Source organism: Triplophysa rosa, linkage group LG21 (genome assembly GCF_024868665.1).
Source record: "Triplophysa rosa linkage group LG21, Trosa_1v2, whole genome shotgun sequence".
NCBI lineage: Eukaryota > Metazoa > Chordata > Actinopteri > Cypriniformes > Nemacheilidae > Triplophysa > Triplophysa rosa.
In genome coordinates, this window is record NC_079910.1 from 16,968,471 (window position 1) to 16,995,707 (window position 27,237).

Below are 27,237 nucleotides of genomic sequence, written 5' to 3' on the forward strand. Positions count from 1 at the left end.
CAAAAGGTGAATGAATGAGCACGCCGGCTTCCCTCTTATACCCGGACATCCGGGGAGGAGCCCGGCATGCAAATTTCATTCGCCAATTTTCATTGGCCTTTTCAATATACTCAGAAGATGATAGGTTCTCAAGACAACCCCATTCTGTCGGTTCGACACAACGTCGAGAGACCGACAGAAAGGGAACAAGCTCTAGCTGCTATTTAATAATGTTCCTGTGATTTACATCAAATATTCTGATGTACCACATATTGTGCAAAAATGGCAAGAGGTGCAAAAACTCTTGACAGGCTGTGCTTGCAACAAGGAAAGCGTGGTTGGTCTATGAAGGATTGTTTTGCCGGAGATATTTGGCAGGAAATGGGATATCCTATGTTGCCGAAATTATTGAAGATTTAAAGGAATGTTCTGGGTTTAATGCAAGTTAAGGCCTATTAAGTCCATTGCGGCATTAGGCTGTTTACCATGTCTTTCAAAAAACATTGTGGTTATGGTAATCTACTAACAATGAAGGCTGAAGTATAAGTAAAGCAACTGAAACCGGATTCACTCTTTCCAACTCCTTGAATCTTAATTTGATCAAACACAACGGGCAGATTCTTTTGGAGGTTTTGATTTTGAAGACCGCTTCCTTTTACTGGTTCTGTTTGTCATTAGAAACATCGACAAGATTTGGGTGTGACAGTGCTTTGTGATGTCACAGATTGGCCTACAGCATCATCTTGTTTTAAGAAAAAAAAAAACTTCATGAGTTGTAGTGTGTATTAATTTTAATCCATTTTTCCACTCTTACAGAAACCTCAGCTGTTCCAGTAAGGAGGAGAGGATATTGATGAGGAACTGCCCGGGCCTGATCAACTCTCTCATGACATACGTTCAGGGTCAGGTGGAAAGAGGCGAGCTAGACGACAAGGTAATTATAATGTGCTTTTTATGAACAGATGTGTTCATAAAATAAAGATGTTAATTTACATTTTTACTTTTACTTAAACATACAGTAAAGGATTTCAGTAATTACTGAGTGAAAAGGAAATCTCCATCGCCATGACCAACAAAAACATGAATAAAGTTTAGTCCAAAGTTAATGTACTAGTGTACAAAATATTGATAAACATGTAGTGCAAAAGACTGTATGTAAATTGAATTCATGGTCCTTCGGTTCTTTTTTTTGTGATGCGGTGTGCAGTCAGTGGAAAACTGTGTCTGTATACTTCATAACCTGAGCTACCAGCTGGATAAAGAGGCTCCCGAGCACTTTTCTATCACTGATGATGAGACCACGCAAAAACAAAAAGCAAATGAGGACAAAAGCAAAAACAGCCTCTTCAGCTCCAAGAGCACAAAGAATCAAAAGGTATGAACTGTTCTTGACAAAAAAGGTGAAAATTAATGATCACCAGCAAATGTTCTGTCCTCCAGTCCAATCAAACTGCATTGGTCAACCAGCTTCAACAATCAAGTTTTGCTTGTGGATCATGCCCTCACAAAAAAGAAGTTGCTAGTATACGTCTTTGAAACTAAAAATAAGAAAGTATACTATCAGTCTACTTTTTATATTTTTATTACTTCTCCAAAATGTACTTTATTTACATATTATGGTGCATGCACACCAAAAGCAAATGAAATTATTTGGTAGATTACATACAAAGCCTATGCAAAGACGCAAATTCGTGCAGGCCGATGCGAATGACTTGAACTGGCTGACCTGATTGCTACGCACTTGTGATATAGACGGTCGCTCACGCCTGGCCCGAAGTTAACTTCCAGTCTGTGTTTGTTCATTGGTCTGGCTAGTGGCTAATAATATAACAGTAATATAAATTAAATCAAATATAAATTATTCATTTATATTATTATTTTATTGTATAATAATTGTATTAAATAAACAATTTGTTTAATTTTGGTGATTTTTGTTAATTTTATTAAATAAATTATTTGTTAAATGGGTCGTGTACCGTATGGTACATTGACATCTTGCGGTTGAGCTTGGTATCGCAGTCTAAATTTAAAATATTGGAGAGACAAGTTTAACCAAGTAACGGTTCTTCTAGGTTTCTTTTGCTTGTTATCAGAAATAATCTACAGGCACTCTTATTGTTTGCGGATGTGTACTGGAAGTTAGGTTCGGGCCACAAAAGCGGGCATGCACAGTAACGTTTGTTTATGTTGTTGATATTCAACTCATCGTTTTCCTCGCAACTTGAAAAATTTCAACTAAAGCTGGAAATTCGCACAAAGAGTTTATTGACATGTATGGACACTCCCCGCCACGCAATGTTTTTATTCGCAAGAGTGACGTGAAAAACAATTAACCCTGTGAGTAATTTAGAGCGAGGAACGTGATGCTTTGCTTTTGGTGTGCAGACACCCTTATAAATATACACTATACTACAAGTATATTTAAACTATACTATACTACGAACTTATATTTCAATCAAAATATGAAGTATTCTAATTATACTTGATTTGTAGTTGTCTTTACTCTGATTGAGTGTGATATTTTTCACTACTTTCACTCGTAGTTTACTGAGAAAGTGTATTATTCAAAGTGTACTTTCATAAACTAAAAATGTCCGACAAGTAATATAGGTTGAAAACTAGTTATGTACTTAAACATTACTACTGTGATTTCACTTTAAAAAAAGTATACTTTTTAAGAAGCAGGCCAGTTAGCACCTAGTAGTATTAAAATAGTGCACATACAGTGTAGAAGTATACTAATAGTACATTGACTTACTAGTATACTTTTAAAAATAAGCTTGAACTTTACTTAAGTATACTTATAAAATGAACTTGAAGTATACCAATTTTTTGCGAGCTCTTTTTAGCAATGGCTGACTTATCTAGTTTTACAGTTAAGCAGTTTTAAGTTTAAGTGGTTTTCACTTGAGGTGCTCTCAGTTTGAACTCTTTTAACTTTAAGCACCTACAAATGCATACTAAATCAAATCACATCTTTTCTGTGGTAGGAGCTTTCCTTCCCAGCGATGGATACTCCTAATCCTGAGGGTGTGAGTTTGCTATACAACAGAAAGTCACTGCAAATGTACCTGTTTGTGCTGAGGCTCAGTCACAATGAAGCCACTCTGGAGGCGTGCTGCGGAACGTTACAGAACCTCGCTGGTTCAAAAAACCTTGTACATACTTCATACACAACAACAACACTTTGAGCATTTATTTCATGTAACTCAACAACAGTCGTTCCGTCAAGTCAATTCTGGATCTCTGTCCAGGTATCCACTGTGATGAGTCAGGCTTTTGAGAAACTGAACGGCTTGCCTCTCATAACCTCCCTGCTGAATTCAGCAAACCAGAACCTGCAGAAGACGGCAATGTCCTTGCTGGGAAACATGTCCCGGGTGTCAAATTTGCGGGCTACTATGGGTAAGAGTATTTTTCAGAAGACAACAGAGCTGTAGGTGTGATATATTGTAGTATTTTAGTGTGTTGTGGTAATGGTTTAAACTTTGCTGCATGTTTTTGTTCTCCACAGCCAAGGAAGTTCTCCCACAAGTTTCATCCTTTCTCTCATCTGTGACTCCGAACATGGTTGAGTCTGACGGCACTATCGCCACAGCGTGCCGCATGATGCAAACACTCGCGTTGGCAGAGCCCGAGCTCAGCAAGAAAGTGTTCAACAGGAATCTGATCATGACTCTGAGCTTTCTGAGTGAAGACATGTGAGTATATCAACGGATAGTCAGTCAATTAATCAATCAATCAATCATTTTTATTTCTATAGCACATTTAAAAACAACACAAGTTGACCAAAGTGGTTTACCGACCCATGAACTAACAAAAGTATACACACATACACTTTATAAAAGACACAAAACACTAGATAAGCCCTAGACATAGCTAAGAACTCTTAAAAGCAACATTTCTTAGACAACCCCAAGTATAGGGAATTACAATAATCCAGTCTTGACGAAATAAAAGCATGTGTCTCAGTTTCCATAAAAGACTTGAAGCCTTTCAATTTGCCAAACCCCTTAATTCAAAAAAGCTACCCTTTACCACACTGTTTATTTGTTTATCGAATTTAATTTCAGAGTTAAAGATCACACCAAGATTCCTCACATGAGTACTGACATTGGAGGCTAAAGTGCACAGCTTAAGCGACAGCTGCTTTGCTAACTTCAATGGGCCAAAAAATCACCACTTCATATTTAGATTCGTTCAGCAGAAGAAACCTTGATGACATTCACTGCTTTATTTTGTCCAAGCAGTCGAGCAAAACAGACCATTTCGAGTTGTCATTAGAATTCAAAGGAAATACAGCCGGGAGTCATCTGCTTAACAATGGTATGCCACACCATGTTTTTGACAGATTAAACCCAGAGGGAGCATATATAAGGAAAACAAAACAGGGCCGAGACATGACCCTTGAGGTACCCACAGTGGGATAAGAGGAGGAAATAGAGCTCCCTATTTTCACTGCAAAGGTTCTCCCTGTAAATATGATGCAAACCATTTAAGAGCAGTCCCCCTAATGCCCACTCACCGACTCAAATGATCGAGGAGAATCCCATAACGCACTGTATCAAAAACTGCGCTAAGATCAAGCATAGACTGTGATACATAGATTCACTATAGATAGGATAGTGGGACCCACCACATTCCAAACTTGCGCTAGCAAGCGAGGCGGGATAATATCAAGAGAGAAATTGTCTTGGTTACGGATGTAACCTCAGTTCCCTGATGGAGGGAACAAGACGTTGTGTCGAGCCGACAGATGGGGTTCGTCCCTGAGAACCAATCGCTTCCGACTTCTTAGAAAAGGCCAATGAAATTGGCGAATTAAATTTGCATGCCGGACTCCGCCCCCGGATATCTGGGAATAAAAGGGAGACGGTGTGCCTCATTCATTCACCTTTGTACTGAGGAGCCTGAGACCTCTCACGACTGCTGCAGTGGGCAGCACGTGTTGTGGCAAGAAGGACACAACGTCTCGTTCCCTCCATCAGGGAACTGAGGTTACATCTGTACCCAAGACATTCCCTTTCTGTCGGTCTCTCGACGTTGTGTCGAGCCGACAGATGGGGTTCCTATGGAAAACGCCACAACACTGTGCCCTGTCACAATCTCTAGCGAAGCGACGGTGACTGGCCTGGGCGTGTCAGCCGTGAGCGCTACCGCGAAATTGTAACCTAACAGTGGGTAGGTAGGGGGTCCCAGAGCTTCACTTGAAAGGAGGGAAGGCCCCTGCCTTCGGCCTCACAGGCGGCGGCCTTGTTTCTCTAACAGCGAGAAGCCGCCTGGTACCGTAAGGCCACTGGGTAAGCACTGCTTCCTCAAGCGGGGGATGCGCTACAGAGACCACTTCCTACCGGAGGTAGGAGTTTAGTGGAGATACCAACATGGTCTCACCAATGGGGGAGAACTCATGGGAAGAATGTGCGGACTGAAGGAGTTAACCGCGAGGTGGAGGTACACCTAGGGAAGGTCATTGGTAACCAAGGTGGGAACCAATCATGAGGATACATCAGATGGAACCGCCCTGCTGGGGAGTTACAACGTCCGGTAGCACTAGGTCCGGTTAGAGCTATGTTGTGGATAAATCAGTTGGTACCCGGCCTAAGGGGCAGGGCTGCTCTGCCCAGCCCGCCCGCAGGAGGTGCTTGCTTAGTGATGGATGGAGTGCCTGTTCTTCACCCAGTGGGGGAAGAAGGGAGGCTAGTTTAGTACGCTGACCCCCTTAGGAGAAAGGGGGGAAGGTACTGTCATAGGCGTACACCCTACCGGCTGCCAGTCTTGCCTGATGCCCTGCAAGACTCGAGCTGATACCGGTTTTACACGGAGGCTGTAAGACCTCGCGAAGGTGATGGGTGTAGCCCAACCCGCAGCTCTGCAAGATGTCTGCCAGAGAGGCGCCTCGAGCCAGTGCCCACGAGGAGGCTGTACTCCGTGTGGAGAGAGCTCTCACCCAGTGGGCGCGGGCGATCTTAGGACAGGTACGCCGTAGTGACGGCGTCCATGATCCAGTGCGACAATTTCTGTTTGAGACAGCCCTCCTTGCTGATCTCCAAAACAGACAAAGAGCTGCTCAGAGCTCCTGTGGCTCTGCGTGCAGTCCAAGCAGAGGCGTAATGCGCGTACTGGACACAACACGGATGGGGTTGGGTCTTCCTCCCCGGTGGGTAGCGCCTGTAAATTCACCACCTGGTGTAGGGGGAGTGGTGGGAACTTTGGGCACGTAGCCGGGCCGGGGTCTCAAGATAGCATGAGAATCACCGGGCCCGAGTTCAAGGCAATCTGTGGACACGGAGAATGCTTGTAGGTCCACTACCCTCTTGAGCGCCATCCGGAGAGCCGTCTTCATCGTGAGGTGAGAAAGAGCGGTATCTCCGAGGGGCTCCAGGACCACATCAAGGTCGCAAGAGGGTACTCCCCTTAGGAACCAAATGATCAGGTTGTGCTGTCCTAGAGACTTACCAGCAACTGGGTCGTGATGAGCGGCAATAGCGGCTACATACACGTTCAGTGCGGAAGGGGAGAGATTACTCTCGAGTCTCTGGAAGGACAGCACGTTCCCAATCGAGCAACTCCGCGGGTCTTCTCTTCGAGAAGAGCACCAGGATGAGAAGAGGCACCACTTACAGGCGTATAGCCGCCTAGTGGCCAGGGCCCTAGCCTGAGTGATGGTCTTAACCGCCGCAGGGGGTAGGCCACTCAGGATCTCCTAGTCCCGTCCAGGGGCCAGACATGGAGGTTCCAGAGGTCTGGCCTGGGATGCTATAACGTGCCCTTCCCCTGGGAAAGCAGGTCCTTCGTCAGGGGAATCGGCCGGGGGGGAGCTGTCGTCAAGAGCATTAGCTCCGAGAACCAAGTCTGGTTGGGCCAGTATGGCGCAACTAGTACACTTGATGCTCCTCTTCCCTGACCTTGCACAGGGTCTGTGCAATGAGGCTCACTGGGGGGAAAGCGTACTTCCGCTTGTCCCACGGCCAGCTGTGCACTAGAGCATCCATGCCGAGGTGGGGCCTCGGATGGGAGTACCCTAGCGGGCAATGGGTGGTGTCCAGGGAGGCGAACAGGTCTACCTGAGCCTGCCCGCTGTACCCAATGAGCTGGACTGCGCGGGGGTGGAGTCGCCACTCTCCGCGAGGCGTCAACTGACGAGAGAGCGCATCGGCTGTCTGGTTCAGGTCGCCTGGGATATGTGTGGCTCGCAGGGATCTGCTCACCTGCGGACTCCACAGGAGGAGGCGTCGGGCGAGTCGTGTTAGCTGCCGCGAGCGAACGCCACCCTGGCGGTTGAATACGCTACGGTAGTTGTGCTGTCCGACCGGACCAGCACGTGCTTGTCCTGCACGAGAGGTTGTAGCCCCTTCAGTGCGGGTAGCACATCCAACAACTCTAGGCAATTGATATGCCTGAGCAGGCAGGGGCCCGTCCATCGCCCCGACACTGCCCAATGCACACAGCACCCCAACCCTGCAGGGAGGCGGCTGTCATCACCACGACATGCCTCGTGACCTGCCCATGAGGGACCCCCGAGTAGAAAGGTCATTGAAGACCAAGGGGTCAGGGTGCGTCGGCAGAGAGGCGTAATCACCATCCGCCTGCTGCCAGTGTGCCACGCTCTCCAGGGAACTCGACTCTGTAGCCAGTGTTGGAGCAGTCTCATGTGCATCAACCCGAGGGGTATCACCACCGCCGAGGATGCCATGTGCCCAGGAGCCTCTGAGATTGTTTCAGGGGGACTGCTGACTGCTTGACATATTTCAGGCAGTTCAACACTGACTGAGCGCGCTCTGTAGTCAGTCACGCTGTAATAGAGACAGAGTTGAGTTCCATACCAAGAAAGAGGATGCTCCGCACAGGGGAGACCTGTGGTCCCAATCGATCTAGGTGCCGAAGCACTAGGTCCCTGTGTGTACATAACAGATCTCGCGAGTGTGTCAAATGAGCCAGTCATGAGATAGTCTAGTACCCGCACACCTCTCTCCCTGAGGGGAGTGAGGGCGGCTTCCACGATCTTCGTGAAGACTCGTGGGGACAGGGACAGACTGAAAGGGAGGACTCTGTACTAATATGCCTGACCCTCGAAAGCGAACCGTAGGAACGGGCGATGACGAGGGAGAATCGAGACATGAAAGTAAGCGTCCTTCAGGTCGATTGCCATGAACCAGTCTTGACATCTGATAGATGCCAGATGCGCTTCTGCATGAGCATCCTGAACGGCAGCTTGAGTAGGTGCCTGTTCAGGGTACGCAGATCTAGCTAGTACCCCCTTTTTGGGGACGATGAAGTACGGGCTGTAAAACCCGTTGAACATCTTGGCTAGAGGGACGAGCACGATCGCTTGCTCACCAGAGGGGTGGCGACCTCGGCCCAAAGCACGGGAGCATCCTTGCCTCTGACTGAGGTTTGAGAGGATGCCCGAAACTTGGGCGGGCATCTGGGGAGTTGGACCGCGTAGCCGAGACGGATCGTATCCCGTAATCACCGTGACGGTTTGGGAAGCTCATGTTAGGCTCCCAGGGACCGAGACAGGGAGGCTAGGGGTATGTTCTGCTTCATCAACCTAACGGGGGTGGTTCGATGGCTGGCAGTGTGGATCCCTCGCCGTGGGGGGGCACCTGGAGAGGAGATCGGCTCTGCTGTTTTACCTGCCTGGCGATGATGTAGCACAACGCACCATTGATTGAGAGTGCATAGGCTGATGATTATCCTCAACATTGGGTCTTGCCTCAACGTTGAGTTGCCGAACACCGTTGTGTAGAGGGTGAGAGCGGCTGTGATAATACCCAGATGATGATATAGCACAACGCACCGTCGATTGAGAGTGCTTAGGCTGCTGATTATCCTCGACATTGGGTCTCGCCGTGACGCAACGTCGAGTTGCCGAACACCATCGTGTAGAGGGTGAGAGCGGCTGTGATAAACACCCAGAGAGAGAGAGAAAACTCTTAGAAGTGGGCTATTGGGACGGGGCAGGAACCGTCCCGGATCGACCAATCAGCGAAGGAATGGCTGGGGTCGGGCCCGAAGGTATTCTCGATCTCCCTGGGGTCTTCCCATGAGGGCCGCTTTGGCTTCCGCCGCGGCTGCTGACGGGGTGGTGGTCTCCTCTTTGATGTCTTCTTCCGGGGGGCTGCCTGAGTGGGGGGCACCGAAACCGGAAGGCGTCGAAGAGGACCAGGGCTGCTGGGAAGCAGACTGTGCACGGGATCTCGACGGCCAGAGGGTGGCCGAGTTGCGGCGGGGGAGGATATCTTGATACCCTCTGTCTGCTTATTTACTGTCGAGAACTGCAGCTCGACAGTATCACCAAAACAGCCCCCCTTGCAAGATGGGTGTGTCGAGAAAGCGGACTTTCTCGGCGTTACTCATCTATGCAAGGTTCAGCCAGAGGTGTCTCTCCTGGACCACAAGTGTGGAAATCGCCCGACCCAGGGCCCGCGCGGTCGCCCGTAGAGCGAGGTCGGTGACGGCGCGGAGGTTCCTGCATAAGCGCTGGGTCGGTCTTACCCTCGTGGAGCTCTCTCAACGCCTTGGCCTGACCTGCAGGATGGCCATAGCGTGGAGAGAGAGGACAGCTTGGCCCGCAGCAGAGTAAGCTCTCGACATCTTGGATGCCGAAAAACCTACATGCTTTGGACGGGAGTCTAGGTCGAGGTATCGACGTATCCTCTAGCTGCCCCACCATCGAGGGAAGAAAGGGTGATGGAACTAGTTGACATGCACGTGCCGAAGGGGGAGTTCCAGGTCGTACTAAGTTCCTCATGAACTTCCGGGGAAACACGGCACTGGGGGCGAGTACGGCTTGGAGCAGCTCTCAAACCCGAGGTACCATGTATCCAGCTGCGAGCATTGGGAGAGGCAGTGCGTGCACTGCAACCCAATGCCGGCGGTCCGGGGAAGCATGGCTGACATTTCAACGTCCGCTTCTTCCTGGGCTCGACCACCCCGAGAAAGGGAGATCCAAGGAATCATCAGAGTCCGATGCCAGTAAGTCGCCCTCCGATGCTGCAACGGACATCTTATCATCACGCACCGTTTCCGAATATGTGGTTGAGGAACAAGACGGTGGGACCGTCTCATGGGGAACGGTCAGACAAGCGAGACGAGGTGTGAACGGTCCGTGCTCACAGTAATCCTCATATCACCCTCGCTGCTTGCCGTAGCTGACGGCAGAGCCGTGATGCAACGTCTGAATCGTCAACCGCCCGCAGTGAGGGTACGACGTATCCACAAAGGCTGCCCCAGCGTACTGGAAGCAGACCTCGTGTCCGTCCCCCTCCTCGATGAGTGTGTTGCACCCACGAGAACAGCGGGACATGCCACGCTGGAGAAATTTGCTCTTTTAGAGAAAAAACTCAAACACTTCTGGAACCGCCGAGACGCCCAGGGGAAGTCGCCGCAGGAAGGGACAGTCCGCTGCACCACGTCGTAGAACCGGCAGTCTTGTAGTTGCTATCTTGTAGCGAAGTCTGTTGATCATGAGCGAAGGCTCCGAAGAACAAAAGGTGAATGAATGAGGCACGCCTTTTATACCTGGATATCCAGGGGTGGAGTCCGGCATGCAAATTAAATTCGCCAATTTCATTGGCCTTTTCTAAGAAGACGGAAGCGATTGGTTCTCAGGGACGAACCCCATCTGTCGGCTCGACACAACGTCGAGAGACCGACAGAAAGGGAAACGCTGGTTTAAGCTGTTGGGCAATTTCTAACAGGTCAGAAGAGAAAACCGGCTCATGACCCCTGTGAAATTGTGGCGTTAAGGGGAAAGCGCCCAAAATACAAGAATGGTATGTGTTTTATAGCGTTATAGTTTCTCTCTCGCTTGCAGGTCATTCTCGACAGCTAGACAGCCTGCTGGAGCACTTCTCTACAGTCTATGGGGACAAAAAGATATTCAAAACATGTTGAAAAAGGTAAGATCTCCCACTTCAAATCATTTTAAGTAGATGAAGCAGCTTTTAAATTGTTTTTCTCAGCTGCAAGTCACATTACAGCCTGAAATCATAAGGAGGCTATTTTAAGAAGGAAGGAATATTTTACACATTCATTGTGATATGATTTTTACAACAAGTAAGCAGATTATACCTCCTCAAAAACAAAAAACAAGTGTGTACACATCCAAGGATTATTTAACGTAGGGATGCACTGATATATACATTTTGGCCGATAACCGATAATTCTTTAACATTGTAAGCCGATAAACGATATGTTGGCCGATATACAGTATCTAAATATTAATATAAAATTCCCTAAGACTGAAACAAAAAGCAAAAATTGGACAACTGCTTTTCTTTGAAAACATTGACTGCTGAAAACAAGGTTCAACCTTCAGGCGTTTCTGGTATATTTTTTATTTAATAAATAAATTAAAGATGTTCTTCCAGAGCAACCCAGAAAAGTGTTCTTAATAGCCACATGTCTAACAGGTCTCAAGACAGAAAGCATTCAGACAGCAGTCTGATTCAGACAATATGCTTTTGTTCCTATAATTTACACATTCATAAATACTGTATCTACATACATCAACAATGTTTTGCTAATAGCAGCAAGTGAATGATTACGACAAAGGTGCTGTACTGTATTTTAACTGTGAGCAGAGTGCAGCTGAAGCAGTTAAACCAGAGGAAATGATTTAACGGCTTTAATATATCGGACTAAATTTTATCATCGATAACATTAAAAATGACCCTTTATAGTTTATCGTGCATCCCTAATTTAACGCATTGCCTTTATTACGCTTTATTCCAGTTAAAACAAAAAGTGTGTCGGGGCACTATGATCGTCGTACATGTATTACAGTGATGAAGGGAACAATATGACCCAGATATGTTTTTGGCAGACTTTTAAGGTTCACCCCATTTAACACTTCGAAAGACTCCAAGCTGATTGATGACGTCTTGATTTCTCGTGTTATGTAATATAAGTTAGGTAATGGATTTCAGTGGAACTGCATGTGAGGTATAAAGAAAATAGTTGAGAATTGGATTTATTATTATACCAGTAGTTAAAAAAGCATTGGGAAAAGTGATGATGTATTTGTATAAATCCTTCATCGATGGAGGATTTGAGGTGAGGAGATAAGATAAGCAGCAGTTACCTTTGATTTAAAGGGAAAGAAGGGTGTGTGCATTGGTGATTTTTTTGTTCCTCTTGTGTCGGCTTAAAAAGCCCCAGGCTGCAGTCCATCTCTCCGTCTGCATGATCATTAATACATCAAACAAGACTCTCGCTTGCACACACACACACTTCCAGGCCCTGACTTGCACCCCACCCAGCTCTGGAAGTAGTTAAGCAAAATAATCCAGGAAGACAAGTTCTTTTTCTCGGTCAATCGATGTTGAAGGGCAGGGGGCAGAGCAGCCATATTACACACACAGTACAGAAGCACTATATAAATAAATGTGACTTGACCTTAATCCCCAAGATGCCTGGATGTGACGCTCTTTTTACTCGCTTGGGGCCAGATTTACTGAACAAGGCAAAATAGGGCGAGAGCGCAGATGGGAGTGGAAATTTCTGCGGGTGATTTACTAACAAGGCACACATTAAAAAACACAATATCTCATTCTCATAATGACCAACACAATCTACTAAAAGCAGCTCAAATTAGTGCAGGGTTTAAGACCCTGCGCTTTTTTGGGGGCGTTAAATAAAGCTGCAAATACCAGTACAATCACGGGCACAAACCTTAGTAAATCACGTTCAATGCAAGCAATTCTGACTGATGCTGACTGACAACCATTTCAGTTCACGTCTCTCCTCCAAACTCCGCCCACAAAAGCTGACTGTTCTCTCAGAAGGTGCACTCGTGGATGCACAGAACATACTTTGACAAGTTGTTTAGTACAGGGGACTGTGTGCACGCGACCACTGTATGATGTCAAAGGATGTCGCGAGCGGCGGGGCTACTGTCAGACAGCCCGCTTCCATCTGAAGTACAGTTACCGACCGGTAAAGACGCTTTCATTCGGAAATTTACTTCCGTGCGGCAAGTCCCGTGCTGTGTCTTTCTCTGACACTTTAAAATGCTCCACACACACACACGCACACACACACACTGCCAAAATGTTTGCGGCAGTAATAAAGCGCACGCGTCTCTCTGTCTCTCTCACTCTGCTCTGGTTGCTGCTTGATCGTATCACGAGTCATGTTCGGTAAAATTTATTCGGCCACTTCACATACACTTGTTTTTTGCTATATTCGGCCGAACATTTTCGGTGGCCGAACATTCGGTGCATCCCTAGTTCTATATAGTATGAGTGGGAGTAGTATGGATAGATTTCGGACATACTGCGTCCGGCATGTTTTATGGTCACGTATTAACAGCAACCTACACGTGAGAGTTGATAAAAACAATTTAGTCACGAGAAATTCATTTATTGGCACTTACATTAAAAACAGACGTCCGCCTTAAAGCTTTCCGCTATATTTATTTGATTTACTTTTTAAATTTGACCGTTGCTCAGCTCCCGTGGCATCATGGGATAGAGATCCGATCCACACTCACGGCGGAAGTAGTAGACCATCCGGGTTCTCGCCTACTGTTTTTTGCATACTGAGGTTTCGGACATACTATTCATGACTCATACTCATTTTCGCCTACTTTATAGTATGGAAGTAGGCGATTTCGTACGCAGCGGTAGTCTTTTGTAGCTCTTTTGTTCATTGGTTCTTGATAATTGTTTCTCCCAGGTGTTTCTTGTTACGTTATTAGTTCTCAGTGTAGTTAAACATCAGTGTGTTCGTTGTCTGGGGTGAGTCCTTTTGTAAAATGAGGCAGCGGTGCATTAAAGATTTATTTACCAAAAAGACAAAGTACAAAATAAAAAAAGAAGGAACTAAAGTAATCCCAAACTAAAAGTCCAAACTAACAGGGGAAACGCAGACTGAATCGTGACACAGTAGTTACTATAATGTGCTGAGCATATTTGTGGAAAATGTGTAAGGTGCTCGCATCAAAGCAATTATTGGGATGTGCAACATGTGGTCACGATACACACATTGAGAAGAAAATGTCCTCTTTTACCAAATACATTCACACCGTTAATTGAAATCGTAATATGTATGTTTTGAATTTGTTTATTTACAGCAAGGAATGATCAAGGACACATTTGTTAACACAGTCACGTCTGCATCATACAGAATAATAACCGGCATACCGATCCGCTGAACAGCATGTATGTGAGTATTCAGCAACTGTATGTGCTTTGACGCACATTCTCTAATGTGTTTTTTAATTTTGCAGATGTGGTTCCCTGGAAGCCAGAATGAGACCTGCACTTTGGATCTCTGTATATTGTGCGGCACATTTGCACAACGTGTTCTTGCAGAGTTCTGTTTAGAGTCTCATGCAAAACATGCACGCTGTGCCATGAGAAACAGTTCTTATACTTTGGTGCCAGACTTGCACTACTGGTCTTGCAGAGTAATAATTCCACTCCTCTTTTTGTATTGCTTTTCTACTCCTGTGATACATTAGCAATATTGCAAACCTGTATATCATAATACATGGTGATTCTGACGATTCTCTGTAAGACCTTTGGTTATTGGTGTGTAAATGTTCTGCTTATGATTACTTAAATGTTGCTTTCATGCTGTTTTTAGAGCTTTAAAGTTTTATCCGCATTAAAGTGAAAATGAAAAATGTTCTTTCTTCTGCAGAACACAAAAGAAGATTTTTTGAAGAATGTTTCCAAACAACATTGAACCCCATTGACTTCCATTATAAACACAAAACCACTGAGACATTTTTCAAAACATCTACTTTTGTGTTCCACAGAAGAAAAAGGGTCGCATCTTTATTGTACAGCATGCAGTATTCTGTTTGCTCAGGCTGTGTGATGTTGTCTTTTGTGAATATTATGCGGCACAATGTGCAGTTTATTTTTACTTTGAAACATTTTTGAATGACTTCTAGTGATGATGCTGTACTTGTTTTGTTTGCTAATACGTATTTGGGAAAAAAATCTATTGTGCCGATCATTTTAATTCCTTTTATCAGTTGCAATTGTCAGACTAGAGTTTATTGTAAAGAAAACGCCAACGACAGAAAAAATAAATATACCATTTGTATTATAATATTAAATACAGCCGCAGAAAAAGTTAAGAGACCATCTTAGAGGCCGTTTTTCAGATTTTACAATTTACTATTCTTAGGTAAAATTATAATTTTTGTTTTATTCTGTGACCTTCTAACAATATAAATTGACCTTAAAAACAAATATAAATTGCATTTATTTGCAGGAAATGAAAACTGGAGAAACTGTTGAAAATAACAAAAGATGCTCCATATTATTTTAGACCTCAAATACTGCAAAGAAAACAAATTCATATGTACTTTTAAGCAATACAACAGTAATATTTCTACATGTATTTAGGAAAAGTTTTCATGCATATTGTCATGCTTTCAGTCTTTCATATTGCTGTTAGATTACTTTTTCACTTATGAGGTTTGATTTTGTTCAAATTCAACAGACTAGAATACATATAGACACAATACATGTAGAAATGAAAATCTGGAAAAAGTCTCTTTTTTCATGGCTCTATGTCTAAATTAAAGTGTTCATATTCATAAAAATGTAGTTTTGCAACTGCTAAATCATGAACAAAAGTTAATCAGAATTTGCCATTATTTATTTACTAGATTTTGGTTACAAGTATAATTGACTTTTATTGTGCTGACACATTACAGGTGACTCATTTACCCAACATAAACAAGGCTTCAGAGTATAAAGTAATATCTTAATGATGCTTGTCACATGTTTACCTTTCATCTCCACTTACGCACAAAAGAAAAAACGCAGGGCTGTGAGCCAGGAAAAACCATATGAGTCATACAAATTCCCCTGTGCATTCCTGTAAATACTTCCAGAGCACTGCGATGAATGAAAATGCATTTCAGGAGGTGTTTTTCCCTCAGTCTTTCTTTCTGTTAATCTCACAGTACTTTGTAACATTAACATTTTCAAACTTTAGTATTGGGGGCATGGAAGCATCTTTTGAACTCGCAACAGCAGATCCTGAATCTACTGCGCAAGTCCTCAGTGTGTTCCTGTAAAATCAACTTTTGTGCAAGAACTTAAAATGTTTTGTTGTAATTCTCACGCTAATGCTGTTATTGCTCTATATCAGCACAGCTGTGACATGTTGCTAAAATATGCGAATCCTTTTTGTCTTTTTAATCCTGAGGCGGGATGCCTGAGGGGACACTTAACTGAAAATAGCTGTTAAGTGATGGAGCGACTTTTGAAATGGTTTTGTTAACTTCATTTTGCTTGTTACCTTAATGTTTTATTGCAAAACGATATGAACTGATCACCGTGCATTTAAAAATATCTAGTGTATGCTTTCCAGGCTATAGATGAACCCTTGTGATTCATGTTTTTATTGAAGTTTCAAAAGAAACTTGCATATTGTTGGTATAGTAATGGGAATTTTGGCAATGTACTTCAAATAGATGCCTGTGCATATTTTTTACTGTGTACTTGCACGCAAAAACCTATTTTACTGATTCTTTTAAAGCACCTCACATACTGTAAGTATATTACTGAGATGAACAATGAAAACTGTAAACAATGAAAATTGTAAAAGCGCTATATAAAATAAAGTTGAGATGAACAATCCCAGATTAAGATCTCATAAATGAATGGAACAAGCAATGATGTTAAAACAGACAGAAAAAGTATAATTGATCAGTACAAGTAAAAGCATCACATTAAAAATCCATTAAAAAGTACTGTTCATTTTCTCATTTATTGTTTTGTGTGTTTCACTGACATTTTTAATAGGTGAGAATGATCGGTTTAAAATGAATTACTCTTTGTGTGAAGTATGTGCAGCTTTTCTGGATGTTTCTCTTCATGAGCTCAGTGTGGGTTAGTGAAGAGCTTCCATATTCACTTCCTGAGGCCTCTCTTGGTTCTCTTTGACCTACAGAAGCAATAAACATGAGATGAAAAGTCACACAAATAGTCTTCATCCTACTGAACTGTATATAGCTCTGTTTTAAACCTAAAGTCGGATGTCTACATAAGCTGCTACTTTCAAACTGATGTCGAACCTTTTTGATGTAAGACACAGCATCTTCTACTGGTCAGTGAGGTACCCAAAAACTGTACTAAAGGGAAAGTATACTTGTTGAAAGTTTTACTGAATTGAAAGTGACAGTATCTAGGATCTAAATGTATGGTTAAGTAAATGTAAAAAGTAACACCCTAAATTGTATGTAATAAATATAATACATATATATTTATTTTTATATGTATTAAATAATTATATTCATATTATATTTATAATATAATAAAGTTATAATTTTACTATAAAAAATTAAACAGCAAAAATGAAATTTAGAGAATACTCTTTCAAAAAAAATGACCGCAATATAGTCTCACCACAATAAACCATACCCAGATAGAACAGGTACGTCTGTAAGACATCTGCTAAAGATCTGGAAAAAATATCTGTCGTGTAGAACTGCATAAATGTCTGATAAACATCTTAGAAAAGGCAGATTTACATACACTCTAAATCATAAACATCTCACAGACGTCATCTAGACAGCAGACGTCTGAGCAAACAATCAAACAAATACGTCTTGCAGATGCAAATGCCGACATCAAATAGACGTCTCCAAGATGAATGTGTGCTGTCGGGGATAGTATAACCATGGTGAATTTTTATATATTTAAAAATACTTAGTATGGATCACTTCAGAAAATGTAAACAACGCTGGTCCAGAAAAACTTCCTGTTTTAACACTGCACAAACGTTTGACCAAAATACAACCAAATCAAAATGTTAAACAAATATATTTAATAACTGTACACTGTAAAACTTTGCTGTAGTTTTTGCAGCAGGTTTGCCAGTAATTTACTGTAGATTTAAATACTACTTAATATACTTTCCAATTAGTACTGTTTTCAATTACTTTAATAAAAAAACACTTTGACTTTTGAGATTCAAAATGAGCAAGAAGAGACTGGCATTAGCAAAAAATTAGTAAAAAATGGCATTCTTCCTAAGCATTATTCTTTTGTTTTCTGTAAAAATATTTAAAACTTCTTAAATTATGATACATTTACATAACAAGAAAAGTGACCCAAAATATTTAGTCTAGTTTTATGAGACTAAAATATATAAACTGGGTAAATTTATGCTTAAAACAAAATTGTACATTAAATCTACAGTAAGTTACTGGCAAACCTGCTGCGAAATTACAGCAAAGTTTTACAGTATATATATCGCTGTTGTTCTTCTGAAACCTTGTCTCTTAATATTTTGTGATTTTTATTTTTTGCCATAAATCATTGTTAACCTTTATGTTTGTCACTGGGTTTTGCAAATATCTAAGCAATAAAAAGTATTAAAAAGTGTGTCAACTTCGACAACACAGCATTTAATCATTAAAAAGTGTTTTTTTTTTCCATTTCCTGAAAAATGTGGACATCCGAGGTTTTGGAAGGAGTCACAGTGACGATATGTGGACCAGTGTTAACATCTTGGGGTGGTCTATAGTAATCAAATTGCCTACACCCCTGGAACTTTTACATTTTAAATGTGCAAGCCCTTAATGGATTTTGATTGGCTGTCGATGTTTTATCGTTCATCATCTGAAAAAAATCCCTTTGAAAGTGATGCCAATAATATCTGTGTCATTATGATCACAGTTGTAGTGTAGAGTCGCCCTAAAAGGCATCATTTGCCGCTGATGCTTTAAAACTGAAAACAGCCGTTCTGTGATGATTTAAATGTCGTCTAATTAGGCAGCTAATTTGGTTTTGAACCAGAGTATATTTTTCTTCTGACTGGTTATCTACATGAAACATGGACATGGTAAAGTGTTGACTTTGTTGTGCAACCAAAAAACAACCTCCTTGCCCCCAAGTCCAACAGTTTTGGCTGAGATATTCGCTTTCTGCCAAAGATTATCTGCCACTTTCCCCGGCAGCCATGATGACTGGATTTGATGGGCGTTGTGTTGTATCTTGGTTCCACGCCGGAGGCAGAAACTCATGAGTAACATTTTAAACGAGAATCCCCTCAGGGAAATAAAGGAGTTTAAAAAAATAAATAAAACAGGCCTGGGAGAGCAGTGCAGACATGCATTACAACCAACGTTATAACTTGAGAACAATAGCAACAATGCCTGCTTCTTACATTTGCATAAAGAGAAGAAAGCTTGGAATTACAAACGTATTGCTCTTTATGCAAATTTTGATAAAAATAGACACTAGATACTACAGAGAGTAAACAATAGAGATTGACGGAACTGAACGTGACACCAAACTTACGTTTTCTGATGGTCACTGACTCTGTTCCTCAGGACGTTGATCTGTAGAGAACATTAAGAATCATTTTCTGCCTGTACTTACACTTCTTTATCATTCAGTGAACACAAGACAATGGCACCATGGTTTGTTTATTCATGCATACTTCCATTCTGCTTCTACAGAAATGGACCAGGAAGAAATTGCATGTACATGCAAGTACACTCTAAAAAAAAAAAAATAAAAAAAATAAAAAAAAAAAAAACATTAAAAAAAAAAAAAACATACAAATTAAAAAAAAGATAATTAAAGAAAAAAAAGGATAATAAAAATAAAAAAAAAAAAAAAAAAAAAAGACCTTAAGAATGTAAGACGAAATGCTTTTCTTGTGAATATACAATCTTTTTTTCATGAGGTTCCTCCAAATGAAACAGGATAATAAACAAGAACAAATATAGGATGAGACTTCTTGATTGTATCAGTTTTATAGGCTTATTTTAAATCAACCAAGGGACGGTCTCTTCTTACCTCATATTTCTGTTTGCTAAAGTGATACTGTAACTCAAACTTCTCTGCTTCTAGTTCTCGCATCCAAGTCCACAGTTCTGTGGCTTTTTCCCTGGTCATAGAGAGAGAGAGAGAGAGAATTTCATTTTTCATCAAGGTACTGAAAAAAACGTCTCTAAGGGTCTTAGGAGCACTCCCACATGAAAAAAAATACTGTAACATACTATAGTATTTATTTACTTTTATTCCGCTTTAGCCACATACCCTAACTTGTTTATGAAAAAACTTTCAATTCTGTATCAATGCAGTCGTTGGGCCTACTGTACACAATATCACCTTCATTGGATTATTTGACAAAATAATTATTTATCATGGTAATTAATTATTAACAAACAAGAGTCATTCATTAAACATTGCTATTTAAATAGTTTATTATGCAACAATTCTTTCTTTCTGGTTCTCAAACCTGATTTTCTGAGAGCCATGCGATATTCCACTCGTATCACCACACCACGATAACCGCGTCACTGTTTGTTTAACCACTACTAAGCTAAGTCATTCTTATGAAACTAAGTAAACACGCACATTTGGCAGTGTCTCTTAGAGCAATTCACAGCTGTTACAGTGGGTGGTTGTGAGTGTCTCTCTCTTTCATTCACACGCACATGCTGTCTCATTATTTCTCTCTAATAACTTCACTGAAGCAGCACTGTGCTAATTTTAATTATGTGATGGTTTGGAATTAGTAACGTAGGTTTGTTTAATTGTTATGCTGGGCTGGAATGCAGAAGAAAGTAGTTCCCCATTTCCTTTAAAAACCAGAATGTTTTAAAGACACTCTAATGTTGTTTCTGATTTATCTACACACTTGTGCCGTCGAACTGTTGTATAAATGCAATATCGCTCTCGTGGTCGTGTGATGGGGCTCTAAATCAGCAGCTGTGATTGTCTCCTGTACTTCATGCCTCTGGCCTAATCACAGCCATCCTGATGTAAGAGTACTCCTACTCGAGCAATATTGCATCATTAAACACTGGCACCATATTGTTGAAGCTCTGTTGTAGCAAAAGTTTTAAAGATCTTGTTTATTTTGCAATACAAGCTCTATATGATTATCTGGCGTTGCTTAGTAGATCCCTGTGCCCAGCTAAGACACTGACCTGAGAGCAGAGTCATTGGCATTGCTAATGTCCAGAGGTTTGCGGCGTTCACTAAGAATCTTCTTTTTCTTCTCTCTCTCAGTCTGTTTCTTTCCACTCCTGCGTTCTATCTGCAGAACAACATAACACAGGGACAATGCTGAAATGCGGTTTTATCCCCCAAACCGTTAAGAAATGTCACGTTTTCACTTAAAATTAGATGTTTTTATGATTTTCTTGAAAATTTGCAGTCTTTTTCTGTAATTTGATGGTTTAAAAAATACAATAAAATTACAGTGTTTTCATTATACATGAAAAATCTTTTAAAAATAACAGTAAAATTAAAAAAAATTAATTATATGTGAAAAATCCGCAAAAAATAATAGTAAAATTACAGTTTTTTTATTATAAGTGAGAAATCTGAAAAGAATAGTACATTTATGAAACATTACAATTTTTTCATTATATGTGAAATATCTGTAAAAAATAACAGTAAATTTCTGTAAAATATATTTTTCATTATATGTGAAAAATCCGTACAAAATTAACAATAAAATTACACTGTTTTCATGATACCTGAAAATTCTGTAAAATTACAGTTTTTACAGTGTAGGGAATTTCTTCTGTTATTTATTTTTCCATTTTTTGTTTACAAATTTTCCACGTATATGTCAAACTCTGACCTTCTGTATGTAGCCACCGAAGTGCAAACTGGTGAGCGTTTTCTTTTTCTTGGCATCATCCTCCGCCCTCTTTTTGGCTTCTTCATCCTCCTTCCGAGCTCTTTCCTCCTGGAAAAAAGAAAAAGTTTAGCTGACAGCTGCTGTAATTCCGGTTTACCTCCATCAGTCTCAGATGTCAGTTCTTCACTCGCCTCCACACGCTTCTGACGTTCCTTCTCACGTTCGCTGCGGATCCTCTGCTGCTCCGCTCGCTCAGAACGTCTTTTCTCCTGCGGAATTTGTTGAAAGCATTAAAGTTTGTCAACACTCAGCAATGGCTCATGGTGGGCATTTCTTCTGCAAAAATGACATTTGTGATTGACTGAACTATAATTTTGGCAGGAACTGCTTATCTCCAAGTCTTGACAGACTGGAATTTAAAAAAAATTGCCATTGTAGTCACATATTTTTAATAGGACGTCATTTGACATTAACAAGTAATATTATGTTTCAAACAGAGATGTCGCAGGTTTTGTGTATGGAGGCTCACTCACAATCCTTTCTTTAAGGCCGATAAGTTCCTCTTCTTCCTTCTTACGGCTTTCAAAGTGAACTTCTATAAGTGTCTGGAGTTCATTCAGGTCCTTCTCCATTCGTTTACGGTGGATGTCCTGAGGGGAGGAAACATTCCAACTTTGACATTGGGTCTGCCACATTTGCTAGACAAAACGTGTGATCAGCATTTAGTGTGTCAGCATTTAGCCACTAAAAATTCCAAATATGTGTAGAGTTTTTATTTTATTTTGTAATGCATGTTATAAAATGAATCAATAAGGTAGGAGAGGTTCTATATGTTGTGAGTGACAAGATGTTTTCACAAGAAAGCTTGCGAGCTCCAACGCCTCATTACTTTTTTAATAGATTACTACATTAAAACATATTTTTTTAATGAAACTGCTTATTATCATCTATGATTGACTCACATCAAAATCAACCTTTTCTCCATCTGGAATCTTTGGGGGCACCAGGTTTGGCAACATAAAAGGTCTGAAAAATAAAATGATGTACATTTATAGTTCTGAACGTCTTGTTTTCTGTATACTGATCTTTAGAAACACGACAAACTGAACTTACTTAGGGAATTTAGGCTTAGTCTCCTCTAAAGAATCAAACAAAACAAACAAAAAATTAACCAACATGATACAAAATTATAAAATTGCAATTTGCATTGTGTTGTCACTTGTGTTGTCACTTTTACAGAACAGAAGTCTGTTACAGATGATGGACAGCAGTGAACAATGCAAATGTCTGAAATCATGTGACCTGGCTTACTTCAGTCATTTCATGTTATGATCTCATTATCACAATGAGATTTTAAATGTACAGAAAGAATGTGTGTGTACATGTGTGCGAAACACACTTTCTACAAGCTGAAAACTATTTCTTACCTCCTCCATCTTCAGTCTCCTCTTCACCCTCTGTTAAAAAGAAAGAAAGAAAGAAAGAAAGAAAGAAAGAAAGAAAGAAAGAAAGAAAGAAAGAAAGAAAGAAAGAAAGAAAGAAAGAAAGAAAGAAGAGTGGTGTTGAAAAGTGTATCAGTACTGATAAGACCTCAGAGAAGTGTGAGACTGAAATTAAAAAATCATAATAAAAGAATGATGGAGAACTTACCCAGCATTCATCTCTTTACACAAAAAATGGAATAATTTCAACTGTTTTGTGTAACATGTACGTAGGGTGCAGGAATTTTCATTATCTCATTATAAAAAACGTATATAAAAATGTTTTTCTATATTTGTACATATTGTATATTTATAACGTTTTATCATTTTTATATCATTTGTGTTTCATTTTTGCTGTTTCATGATTTTTCTTAATTGTTTTTGTCAATTATTAGCCTATAATACATTTTAAATAATGATATGACGAGGAAATGTTAGTTAATTTCCAAAATGTATATATTAAAAATATATTTATCCTATTGTGATAGCATACGCCATTTATGTGTGAATGAGTGTACATGGCCCACTCTGACAAAAATAAGAAAAATGTGTGACAACTTTCCCCCAGTCTCTCCTATTTAAAATTCGTTGGAAATGTGCAGGTGAATACTGTAAGTGCACTTCTGGTCTTGATACAGTACTCACCCTGTTCCCGTGTGCTCTCTTCTTCCGCCTCCACTTCCTCTACTGGAGCCTCTGAATATGGAGAAAAATGCAGGATGGGTTACAACACATTGTCAAGTATGAATGTTTTGTTTCATTAGGTATAAAATTACATAAAGTTCCTTGGAGTTTAGCCATTTTGTCAAGTTTAAATAATACTGAGAGTGTGAAAACCAAACTCAGATGATGAAAGATTAATTCCCAAAGGGCACAAAAGCTGTAGGCTATACCAGCCTGGGCATGATGGGTACTGATGGCAGGCTTTCTAGATTAAAGCATGCCTCACATCTTTCAAATGGTTACACAACACAATTACACTTCTTTACGGTATCACAACTGCTGCCAGTGAATGTGTGGGCATGTCTGAAGTCAGATGCCATGTTACACCCCTTACAAAAAATGATATGGTGGTCTAGCTATGCTAACAGATGGAAATACCATGATATTTAGATGTATACTAAATGAGTATCAATTTATTGATGTACTATGGTATTTAATTAATAGTAAGCACACTACTAGTCAAAATTAGGTATTCACTTATTTTTTGAATTACTATTTTATAATACAGTTTTATTTTAGAAGTAATACAAGCTGTCAAATTAAGAATCAAGATGGATAGTATGGAATAGTATAGTGCTGTGTCGTATCATACAGTACACCGTACCATACTGCAGTATAGTACAGTACAGAAAAATAAAGTATAGCATATCACAGTATAGCGCCGTATGGTGTGGTGTAGTGTAGTGTATTATATTATATGGTGCAGTGCAGTACAATATGGTATAGTTATAAAAGTACTACAAGCTGTCAAATGTCAAGAATCAAGATGGATAGTATAGAATAGCATAATACAGTACAGTATTGGGTTGCATCGCATAGTATAGTGTAGTATATTGTATGATGCAGTGAAGTACAGTACAGTACAGTACAATAGAATATGGCACATGGTAGTACATATAGTAAAGTACAGTATATTATTCAACAATATAGTGTAGTGTTGCATAGTGTAGTGTAGTATATTGTATGATGCAGTGAAGTACAGTATAGTACAGTACGATAGAATATGGCACATGGTAGTACAGTATAGTAAAGTACAGTATATTATTCAACAATATAGTGTAATGTTGCATAGTATAGTGTAGTACATTGTGTGATGCTGTGAAGTACAGTATAGTACAGTACGATAGAATATGGTAGATGGTAGTACAGTATAGTTACGTACAGTATATTATTCAACACTGTTGCATAGAATAGTGAAGTATATTGTGTGTTGCTGTGAAGTACAGTACAGTACAGTACAGTATAGTACAGTACAATAGAATACGGAACATGGTAGTACAGTATAGTAAAGTAAAGAACAGTATATTATTCAACACTGTAGTGTAGTGTTGCATAGTATAGTGTTATGAGTAGTGTATAAAACAGTACAGTATAGTATACTCTAGTACAGTATAGACTATAATCTATGAACATTGCTTGGTCTGTGTCAAATATGTTCGTACCGTATATTTACCATATACTATACTGTGCCAGGCTATAGTATGCTGTACTATACTTTATAGACAGATAAGCATCATTTAAGCTACCGTCATCATGCTGCACCTCCTCTTGCTCCTCCTCCTGCTCCTCCTCTTGCACCTCTAAACCAAACCATGCAGATTAGTAAACAAAAAACAAACAAACAAACAAACAAATAAACAGCCTTGACAAACAAACAAATGAAGAGAACACTAATCACAAAAAAGCAGGAGCTATAAAAGTTACTACTGTATTCTGTACTGTAGCACTGGAGTAATGTGAGTGCAACACAAAACAGGTATGAACAATGATGGATTACTGATGACAGAACATTCTGCTCTACTTACTCCACAAACGTCATTTTTAAGTGTGATTTGTAGAAACCAAACACGTGTTAAAAGATGACTAGCAAAGTGGACAGACAAGCTTAAAAATCTGTATGGTGGTTTACCATTTATTGTATCCACTTAATTTGTAACTCTAATGATGAGGTTTAATGCATACAGCTGATTGGCTGGGATTGCGATATGGGTAAAAGTTTTATTGAGCTCCTCCAGCATTATGAATAATAGATCCATGTAATGACACAACATGTAACTGTTGCAAACATGCTGCTTACACAGCAGTCAACAGCATATGTCCCATGTTATATGTAATGACTCCTTTGACACATTAATAAATAATAAAACTCACCCTCCTGCTCCCTGCGAAACAATAATAGAAAATAATGCTGTTATTCGGTTGCTGAATCACTTTCTCAACATTTCTTGACTTCTCATATTAAATGCACGTATCACACGAGTGGGATATTTGACAAGTGAGTATTGCTAAAATAAATAAATAAAACAAGAAAATTCATTGTATGTTAGGTTAGATAGTGTATGGTATCACGCAGATTTGAACATTTTGTTTCTCACTGATGGATGGAAGTTACTGTGTTTGTGTACTGAACTTTACACTTACTCGTACTCTTCAACGTCTTCGTTGTCTGACATTTTGACTCTATACAAAAGAATGAAATCCAGTTTTATTATGCGTTTGGATTCTGAGACAATGAAAGTCATTCTGCTTCTTTTACATTTTCCTGATTTTTCACTGCAAATGATCAGAATAGCAATTTTAGGACAACATTGAACATTATTAACGCAAATTTCATCTTTTGAATGACAGCAGCATTTGAGCTGGCACGGATTCTCTACGATTATGCAAACTGATCCATGTTTTCCCAGCAGGATTTGAGAAGTTTCCAGAGAGCTCGCTGTGTGTACTTTAGTCAAAGCAAGACAATCTGACTGCATTAACATTAAGACAGTTAGTGACCCAAACATACACTTTAAAAACACAGAATACTGTAACTGAACACATTCTTGGGTCAACACAACGTGTGTGTTGAAAGTAACACATAATGTGTTAAATAAATGAAACGGAACAAAGTGTTAAAATGAACACATCCATTTTAAGATAAGAGTGTATGGCAGAAACTTTATGTAATAATAAGATATTTGGTTAAACATTTTTGTTCTAAATATTCTTTAAAAAGTCAAATAAATCGTTTTTAAATGTAAATATTCTATTTAGCCTAAATTAAAACATGTTGTTTTGTACTGCTGAACAACACACAGCGCATGCATTCTTACCTGATGTACAGCAGGGATCTGCAGTTAAAGCAAAGCTGTAGAGATGTCCAGGAGTCAAACTCTGGACCACCTCTTGTTCCTTTCTTCTTTAAAGCTGGGGGTCTTCAGGGGCTCATGCAGCAAGTTCTTCTCACTCATTGTGTTTATTTTTACCCTGAGAGATAAGTGCTGAACAGTCTTGCCATCGCTCCCTATAAGGCCGTTGCCATTGTTATGGCAGAGAGAATGAAGATAGCAAATGTGCATATCGACACAACTCTCAGAGGTGCCCATTGATAACACATGGAGCTGTTTAGTGTCTGAACTGTCTGACAACCACTGCATATCTGCTCTCATGCCAATAGTCTGAGATTTCATCGAATAAAAATCATGTT

At 40.6% G+C, this 27,237-nt stretch overlaps 2 protein-coding genes across 2 annotated transcripts; one reads left to right on the plus strand and one right to left on the minus strand.

Moving 5' to 3' along the window:
- Nucleotides 1–789: 789 nt before the first annotated feature.
- LOC130571903 (plakophilin-1-like) lies at nt 790–16,595 on the plus strand. Its single transcript, XM_057363207.1, has 8 exons — nt 790–913; nt 1,187–1,354; nt 2,970–3,137; nt 3,234–3,384; nt 3,494–3,680; nt 10,799–10,883; nt 14,060–14,151; nt 14,216–16,595. Exons 1-7 carry the CDS (start codon nt 833–835, stop codon nt 14,138–14,140), a joined length of 921 nt encoding a protein of 306 aa, XP_057219190.1. The 5' UTR covers nt 790–832; the 3' UTR covers nt 14,141–14,151; nt 14,216–16,595.
- On the minus strand, nt 16,136–25,990 carry tnnt2a (troponin T type 2a (cardiac)). Its single transcript, XM_057319801.1, has 14 exons — nt 25,980–25,990; nt 25,920–25,930; nt 25,295–25,348; nt 23,691–23,741; nt 22,992–23,021; nt 22,678–22,702; nt 22,527–22,590; nt 22,098–22,214; nt 21,756–21,833; nt 21,565–21,672; nt 20,903–21,012; nt 19,764–19,854; nt 19,260–19,300; nt 16,136–16,899 (listed from the first exon to the last, which is right to left on the minus strand). Exons 1-14 carry the CDS (start codon nt 25,988–25,990, stop codon nt 16,866–16,868), a joined length of 825 nt encoding a protein of 274 aa, XP_057175784.1. The 3' UTR covers nt 16,136–16,865.
- Nucleotides 25,991–27,237: the final 1,247 nt, after the last annotated feature.

What these genes read in the sequence shown, in the direction of transcription:
- tnnt2a (XM_057319801.1), bottom strand. An exon ending in ACTAAGCCTAAATTCCCTAA is followed by an intron (nt 22,591 to 22,677) that starts GTAAGTTCAGTT and finishes TTTATTTTTCAG; the next exon opens with ACCTTTTATGTTGCCAAACC. An exon ending in TCGGTGGCTACATACAGAAG is followed by an intron (nt 21,013 to 21,564) that starts GTCAGAGTTTGA and finishes GTTGTTCTGCAG; the next exon opens with ATAGAACGCAGGAGTGGAAA.
- LOC130571903 (XM_057363207.1), top strand. Translation starts at nt 833, where the DNA reads ATGAGGAACTGCCCGGGCCTGATCAACTCTCTCATGACATACGTTCAG. An exon ending in TCGCTGGTTCAAAAAACCTT is followed by an intron (nt 3,138 to 3,233) that starts GTACATACTTCA and finishes ATCTCTGTCCAG; the next exon opens with GTATCCACTGTGATGAGTCA. An exon ending in AAATTTGCGGGCTACTATGG is followed by an intron (nt 3,385 to 3,493) that starts GTAAGAGTATTT and finishes TGTTCTCCACAG; the next exon opens with CCAAGGAAGTTCTCCCACAA.